Source organism: Lygodium microphyllum, chromosome 11 (assembly GCF_053477565.2).
Source record: "Lygodium microphyllum isolate KBCC chromosome 11, Lygodium_microphyllum_v1.1.10, whole genome shotgun sequence".
Lineage (NCBI taxonomy): Eukaryota > Viridiplantae > Streptophyta > Polypodiopsida > Schizaeales > Lygodiaceae > Lygodium > Lygodium microphyllum.
Genome location: NC_141145.1, coordinates 107,263,628 through 107,272,486, shown reverse-complemented (window position 1 = coordinate 107,272,486; position 8,859 = coordinate 107,263,628). Strand labels below are relative to the sequence as shown.

General features: G+C 38.6%; 1 protein-coding gene across 1 annotated transcript; it reads right to left on the bottom strand.

Moving 5' to 3' along the window:
• Positions 1–5,378: 5,378 nt before the first annotated feature.
• LOC148029203 (mitochondrial uncoupling protein 4-like) lies at positions 5,379–8,573 on the bottom strand. The gene is made up of 2 exons (XM_087687962.1): positions 7,694–8,573; positions 5,379–6,507 (listed from the first exon to the last, which is right to left on the bottom strand). The coding sequence occupies exons 1-2, from the start codon at positions 8,173–8,175 to the stop codon at positions 6,024–6,026; spliced, it is 966 nt and encodes a 321-aa protein (XP_087544088.1). The 5' UTR covers positions 8,176–8,573; the 3' UTR covers positions 5,379–6,023.
• Between the last annotated feature and the right edge of the window lie 286 nt (positions 8,574–8,859).

Here is an 8,859-nt window from a genome sequence, read left to right as displayed (position 1 = left end):
TCTTTGAAGCTTCTCTATACCCAATGCCTTTGTGAAAATGTTAGCTATCTAAGCACGTATATTGATATACACCAAGTTGGTCTCTCTTCCAAGCACCTTCTTTCTCAAAAGTAATAATGCACCTCAATGTGTTTTGTCCTAGTATGGAACATTAAGTCCTACCTAATTGTATACTGCTCCCATTGTCACGATGAATCATAATTGGACCATCTCCTTGTAAATCCAAATCATCCAATAACTTTTGTAGCCATACCATCTCACTTGTAGCCATAGCATCGCCTCTATACTTATCCTCTATACTTGATAAAACAACAATTTGTTGGTTTTTTCTACTCCAAGTAACTGTTACACTACCAAGGAAAACATTGATTCTCTAATATAACTTATATCGAACTCATTACCATCCCAATTTTCATCTATGTATCCAAACACATACATCCTTTCCTACCTCATAAAAGTCCATAATCCAAGGTGGACTTCATGTAACTCAATATGCATCTAACTAGATCCAAATGAGGCTTCATAGGCACCTATATAAATAGACTCACAAGTCCAATATTATAGCTCAAGTCTGGCCTTATGATGGTTATATAGATCAAGTACCCTACTATCTTCTTGAACATAATAGGGTCTTCTCAAGATTTGCACTAAACTTTACATTTTGCTCCAATGGCACTAAAAGAATCTTATATATGGTCATACCATACTTGGATAACATATTCAATCCATATTGCCTTTGGGACAACCATATGTAATCATCACATCTGATCACTGCAATACCAAGAAAGTATCTTAGCTCATCCAAATCCTTCATCTCAAACTTTTTCTTCAAAAGTCCCTTGACATTAGCAATCCCACTATCACTATCACCTATAATAATCAAGTTTTTTACATAGATGACTATTACGACTAGACCTGCATTACCCTTTCTCACATAAAGTGAGTGATATGCATCAGAAACATAAAAGCTAATGTTGATAATATACTCTCTCATCTTGTCAAACCATGCTTTAGGTGATTGTTTAAGTCCATAGAGTGCCTTCTTTAATGATGCACATATATGTGGGGTATTCTAAATCCTTATAACCTATCCCCTGCCCCATATATATCTCTTCTTGTAAATCACTATGCAAGAAGATATTCTTCACATCCATTTGCTACAAATTCCAACCTTTGGTTGCTCGCAAGCAAATTGTTGCATCCTAATGAGCATAACAAATAGCTGCCTCAAAACAAGTAGGTTTAACATCCTCAACTACCTTTATCATATGAACATAATGGTGAGTTGTATAACCCTCATAACCAAATCTTATAATAAGGCATCTCATCATGCTAGATATGTGTACCACTAGATCAATCAATGGAGCCTTTACATTACCATCTACTCTATGTATACCTCATAGCTTGACTAAGGAATACCAATCTCATCATCCAAACTCTCTGAGCCACTAGAGTCTCCATCAAGAGCATGGCTAGTAGATACATTATTGCCATGTAATACTTTCTTCTTCTCTTTATCATTACCAGTGTTATGCATCTGAAGATTGGGAATGCTCCTTAGTCTCCTTGAACAAGGGTTGATTGTAGATCTACTAACAAATGATATCTCTGGTTCACAAAGAGTCTTTAATTATTGCTTTTTAGTCTGCACTTTCATTATCATTAACATAATCTAATGCATCTCCACTAGATACATACCAATTTCTCATCTCATAAAAAATAATATCCTTACTCATCTAAAACTCATTACTAATAAGGTTATAAAAACGATACCTTGTCTCTCAGTATATTATCTAATGGAAATATATTTTTTAGTCTTTTAGTTCAATTTCTTCCTTAACTCATTAGGCACATGAACATATGCAATACAACTAGATACTTTCAAGTATGATACATCAAGTTTCTTACCTAAAAAACATTCTACAAGAGTCATGCTACAAAAAAAATGGTGGGAGATATGTTCATAATGTAGATAGTAGTATAAGCACCCTTAGAAAAAATTACTTGGGCATATTCTTTTAGGCCATCAACACCCATGCAACTTCTATCATATGTTTATTTTTCCTTTCTATAACCCCATTTTGTTGTATGATATGCATGCATGTAAACTGTCATTTTATCTCATGAGATTATAAAAAATCACTAAACTCATTAGAGAGGTATTCTTTCCCTCCATCTATCCTCAAATACTTAGCAAGCATGTTTCTATTTCGACAATAACCTTGAAAGTTTTGAGGTGCTCAAATATTTCATCTTTTCCTTCATAAAATATACATAGAGTTTTCTAAAGTAATTATCAATTATTGTAATAAAATACTTACTATCATCAAAGAGATACATTCAATGTAGGCCCCCAAACATCTATATGTAGAACATCAAGTATATTCTTACTTGCATCTCTCTTATGCAAAAATGGTTGCCTTGCTTGCTTCCCAAACTGACATGCTTTATAAACTATAATTATGTAACTTTGAATGTAGGTAAATATGTAGCCAATCCTTTTGATTGCATTAATTTTAGTATTTACAAATTTACATGTCCAATGCATTTGTGCTATATTCAATGTTTGCCACCACATATTTGCATTTAGTATACATAGCAGTACTTATAGTAGGAATTTTAGTATCCAAAGTAATCATGTAGTCAACTCAGCTTCCTTTTGCAACCAACTTACACTTATTATTGAAGTCTTTAATAAAAAAAACCATTTATGTTAAATCTAACATACATCCCTTACTCTACCATTTGACCAAAAATTATCAAATTATTTATGATAGATAGCATATATAAAAGATTTGACAAACACTTTGTCTAACTATTGTGCGAGGACAAAGAAGCTTTTTTAATATGTGAAATTATATGACATGAATCATTACATATCTCTATATAACCTAAACTTTGTAAATCATACATTTCTCCAAACCACTCAACATGGCTCATCATATGATTAGATGCACATGAATCAATATACCATACATCATCACATGTCTCCTTTCCTTTAACAACATTCAGCATATGTTGCATGACAAACAAAAACTCATTTTTATCATCATTTTATCTTGTAGATGATACATTATTTTCTTCTTATCAAAATCATGGATTGCAATATGACCCATTCTTCCACAATAAGGCAGATAATGCCAAAAACATTAGAATCTCTTTTTTGCTATCCACCTCCTCCTATAAAGCTCCCCCTACCTCTAGAATTACCATGTCCTCCTAAGATCTACATGTTACCAAATTGTTGATTAAACATGTTTTGTTGATTATCACTAGCATGACCCATACTAAGGCCTTTTGAAGAGGATCTTTGAACTTAAGTAAAATGCTTGGACCCATTCATTACTTATTTTAGATGACTTGCCCTGCATATTGATCTCTTCAATCTGGTGTAATCATGAGAGAAACTAACTTATCAAAATATGAAAAAGACTTTAATACATGCATAGAAGCAACAAAAGATTTCTAAGTCTTTTTATTATTAAGGATGCCGAAAGTAACAAAATTAAATCATCATCAATAGGCATTGCATCAATAGCTGCTAAGGCATCTACAATGCTCCTTGCCTTCAAAACATAGTCATTTACAAATATATTTTCTTTCTTCAAATTATTCATCTCTTACTTGAGTTGAATTTTCTATGCCTTTGCATTTATATAAAGTATATTCTCGAAGGTTGTTTAAGTTACATATAAAATTTTTGCATTTCTAATATATCCTAGCATAGTATTCTCAATGACTATAGACAATCAATACATTATCTTTTGACTTTTGCATTCCATTCTTTCTACGCCTTTAATTCTTTTGCCACAATTATAGGATCACTTAGCTATGGTTCCTTTTCTTCAATTGAAACAAACTCATACAGAGAAAGAGAGAGAATACTTAGTTCAACTTCAGTGAGAGAAAGAGAGCGAGCAAGTGAGAGAGTGCGAGAGAGAGAGAGGGTAGGGAGAGAATCTTTAGTTCAACTAGAGAGAGAGAGAGAGAATACGAGCTCAAAGAGAATTTGAGTAAGGGAAAAAAGCCATTATTTTGAAAAACCTCTTATGGATTGAAAATCAATAGAAAACATGAAATAAAGCTACCTTTTTTTGCGATCCAAACCAAAGAGCTATAAGGTATTCACTATGTCCGAGAGATGTAGGTATTAAGTCCATATTTTCATATATATATCCATATTTTTCAATTTTGGAAAGAAAAATATTTGCAAAAACACACACATGCACACATGCTCTCTCTCTCTCTCTCTCTCTCTCTCCCTCCCTCTCCCTCTCCCTCTCCCTCTCCCTCTCCCTCTCCCTCTCTCTCTCTCTCTCTCTCTCTCTCTCTCTCTCTCTCTCTCTCTCTCTCTCTCTCTCTCTCTCTCTCTCTCTCTCTCTCTCTCTCTCTCTCTCTCTCTCTCTCTCTCTCTCTCTCTCTCTCTCTCTCTCTCTCTCTCTCTCTCTCTCTCTCTCTCTCTCAAACAATGGATCCCCTATTATGGCAAATTTGTGTCATGAGACCTCTAATTGGTAAATGATATGTTCTATTGAGCTTGACAATTGAATAGGATGGATCCTTCAAAATGCATGCTTGTCTTTGGTGCCAAAAGAAGTTGTGGTTTGAAGTTGAAAGGCATTAAAGTACTAATGCTATCGAGAAAGTTGTTAAGACTTGCTTTGACCCTTTGAAACAAGAGATAGATGCTTTTACAAGGAATTTGCATTGCTTGAATGAAGCTATTTGGTTTGCTATATACCTTTGTATTATATAGATAGTGAGCTTTATACTTGTATTATCAATGTGGTGGACTTGTATATCTACAATTATGCTCAAGTATTTCACTATTCAATGAGTACAACTTCAATAGTCTTGATAGTGATTTGAGAGACACCAACAAACAAGCACAAATCTCTATATATCTCTCTCCCAATCCACCTATCTACCTGTGTGCGTGTGTGTGTGTGTGTGTGTGTGTGTGTGTGTGAACAAAGATGATACAATTGGTTCATGTTAAATATTTTATTTTTTCACGAAATCACTTATGTGACACAATTTACCTTTATGTAGCTTAAGCAATGGATTCCAATTTGCACGCATCATCTATTTATTCATTATTATAATAAGCTTGCAATGATACCAAATTTAGAAATTTAATCACTATCTTTTACAAAAAAATTCCCGTTGCTATAAGGATCTAGTAATGGAATGGGAGAAGTTCCTCACATTTAGAATTCTATATACATATGGATATATACATATTGTATATTTACCCATTCACAAGAGTGTGCTCACAATTGACATTTTATATTGCACTTTGAAGGAAGAAAATCATAAGTTTCTTAAGAAAGAGGAGTCATTTTATTACCTCGTAACATGTAATTAAAGGAGGTTCTTAATAAATAGGTGTTTGATATGCATGGTTCTTACAAGTATGCTTGAGTATAAATATTGCATGCATGTGCTTGCCTACACACACATACACACACACACATGATTCATTAGTCTAACATTAGTGAGTTGGATATAGATACATGGAGGTTTTCATAGTGTACCTTAATTTGACCAAGTACATGCAAGAAGAAATAATACAAGGAAGCGTGCAAGGGCTCACCTTTGAATGGTAAGGCTCAATAAATTACATCCCATTGAGAGTGTAACCTTGGGAAAGATCATTTTTATGGAAGAGTGTAACAGCTCCATGCGTACAGTCCAAAACTAATTTCATGACCATTTGTCCAAAACATGAAAGCTCTTGCTGGCATTGTTATCACATAAAAACCCATGAAGAGAGAAGAATGTAGAGCTTTCATTACCATTTTCTATGCGATATGAAAGCCCCTGAAAGTAAGGTGATAATGATGAGGAAGGTACACATAACAAGGAATGTCAATGGTGGACAGATTCCTATAGGAGGATGTTGAACCACCTAACATCGCAATCCAATGAATATTGTATGATTTATTGCAGGCTTTGCAGGTATGATTGGATCAAGTGAAGGGAGGATGTCAAATGCATGTGTATATATTGGGCGGGATGAGTCAGGTGTTGGGAGGAGGATGAGGTGAAGAGCGGAGGAGCTTGCGGATGCGCTCGAGGGTGACGAAGAGGACGATGGTGAAGGGGCCTTGGCGGAAGATGGTGGGGAGGAGGCCCTTGTAGAGGGCGAGGGGCCCTTCGAGGCGGACGGTCTTGAAGGCGCAGTCGAGGGGCCCCGTGTAAGGCAGCGGCTGCCCAGCTTGCACATGCATGTTCATGAGCCGCGTCTTCACCACATCCACGGGGTTGGACGTCAGTGATGCCGCCACCCCTGCCACCGAGCTGGCACTAACGTGAAGCAACAACCCATCTGACATGAACTGGTGCACCAGCGCCTCCTCCTTCACCTGGTCGTATGTGGCCAGTTGTGACGCTGTCACCAACATCGCTCGCACCACCGTCGGTGACGACCCTCTCCACAGCGCCCCCACCCCTTCCTCCTTCGCTGTCCTTAGTATTGCATCCGCTACGCTCTTGTAATGCCGCCTGCACCACCCACATGGCTCACTATCCTTTTATTATATATATAATTTTCCTTCTCACATTTTAAAAAGTAATTCTTCTTCAAAGCATTGATGTTCCGTGTTTTGTTATTGTTATTAGTCACATATCATTTCTCAAATTCTAATGTGTTTGTGTTTTGCGTGTGTTTTGGAGGGGGGATACTTGATATAGTACAAAATAATTGTGCTACCTCATTTCTTAGCGTTGTCTTTAGGGTGCATGCTTATATAATGGTGTGGTGACAAGGTGGTGTAGGACTCTTGCTTAGCCTTAAAATGTGTGGAATATCTTGCTTTTAGAGAATTTAAATGAATTTATTTTTAAAGGGCTCTCTCTCTCTCTCTCTCTCATGTATAAGGCAGTACTCTTGTGCACAATAGTGCACCATTGTTTTAGGTTTAAGGGCAATACTCTTGTGTGCAATAGTGCACCCTTGTTTTAGGTTTAAGATAAGGACTTTTCATACTAAACCCCCTTAATTGTTGTACATGTCAACTTCAATAAAAGTGGACCAAGTTTCTTTTATTTTCTTCAAATAACTTGAGACATTAGCATGACATAGTTTTGAAGACCTTATAATCCTTTCCAAGGGATTTGACCTTCCAAAGAGAGGTGTGAAATTTTCTACCCTTCAAAGAGTTGCATTTGAAATATTTTCAAAGGTAACCTTCTTAACTTAATGCAATGAAAAGTATGTTTAGATTTTCCCCTTCAAAAGATAATATAAGGTTGCCCTTAGAACCAAGGGCTAGGCATTAGGCTTACTAATAACTAATAATGCCACAAGTTGCATAAACCGACGGGTTCTTACCCTTCGAGAAAAGGGCTACAAGTACTTGAGCTCCACAATGGAGCTACCCCATGCCTAGTGTACTCTATTGTAGTATGGAAATTATTGTACTCTTAACCCCCTTGATAACAAGCTAGTTATGTGGCAACTCCCTTTCACAAAAGCTATTGCTATTGTTCAAGTTCATTAACTTTGAGAAATGGGGACGCACATATAGGAAAATGTCAAAACCTTCTTGTGATATAATTTGTCTATTGATGATGTACGATGGATTAATGTATAATCGAGGAAGGATAATGTTTATGCTGATTCCTACGAATAATGAAACCATACTCTTAAGATAGTAGCCACGTGGAATTCAAAAACGAAGAGACTAGCCTGGAGTCGGGAGGGAGGCGGCCGTCAGCCTGCATGCGGACCATGGCCATGTCGGCGGGGTTGCCGACGAGGGCGCCGACGCCGCCGGCGAGGAGGCCAGCCGCCACCTTCTTGGGCAGGGCCAGGTGGCCGCCCGGGGCGTCCTCCCAGCGGGATTTGAGGGCCTCGTACAGGCCCATCCGCGTCGTCGAGTAGGTGCCCTGCCGCAGCATCGTCGCCGACACGCCCGACAACAGCGCCCTCGCCCCTTCCTTCCGCACTATCCTCACCCCCATCCCGATCGGCCCCACCCTCCGGCCGTTCTGCCCGCCGTCTGGCACCGTCCCGCCCGTCGATTTCGCCTGCTCTCGTGGTCCGATCTTGGCCGTTCCTTCGCCTTCTCCTTGTAGCTGCATCCGCACCTTGATCAGGTCCAGCGGATGCGTTGCGCATCCTGCCACGATTGACGCTGCTCCGCCCTCCACAAAATCCTTCCACCCCATTCTCTCTCTCTCTCTCTCTCTCTGCGCTAATGGTAATTACTGTCCATGTTCCATCCTGCCATTCCGCCAACCCAAAACGATACCAAGCTTCAGACCTTCATTATCACCACTGCAGAGAATACTTGTCTTCCTTCAGCAAACGTAACTCGAGAGCTAGTCGGATACCCAGCCTCTCTTATGATCTGCAGAGGAAAAACGTACAAGTCCGCCAGTCCCCCTCTCCTCATTCTCCTCTCTCGTCCCTCGTCTCTTCGAAGGACGAAAGTTTTTGCCTGGGAAACATGGTCTTGGAGGAGATGAAGAGCCGTCTGCCTGATCGTCACCGAATATTCACGTACCTATCGCGCACTTTTTCATCTCGGACAATCAAAGTATAAGAATCGCGGCGTAGAATTGATTCGTTAATGGATGTGCGACAATCACAGCATAACCATTGGTAACTTGTGAACGGTGTGCCAACAATTTGCTTCGATTCATCATCCATGTGCCTATTGAGAGGAGCCGCTTCGCCAAAGAAAGTAAGGGCACCCGTACTATGGCAGCTACTAATGTTAACAGAGAAACGGAATCCTAAAATATGGTTGGCATTTGGTTATGCTCTTAGAATTAATAATAGACTCACGCTAGTACTTTCGCAAGTGCCGGTGTTCATTATCCTATTGCACAAGCATAGGTACATCACCC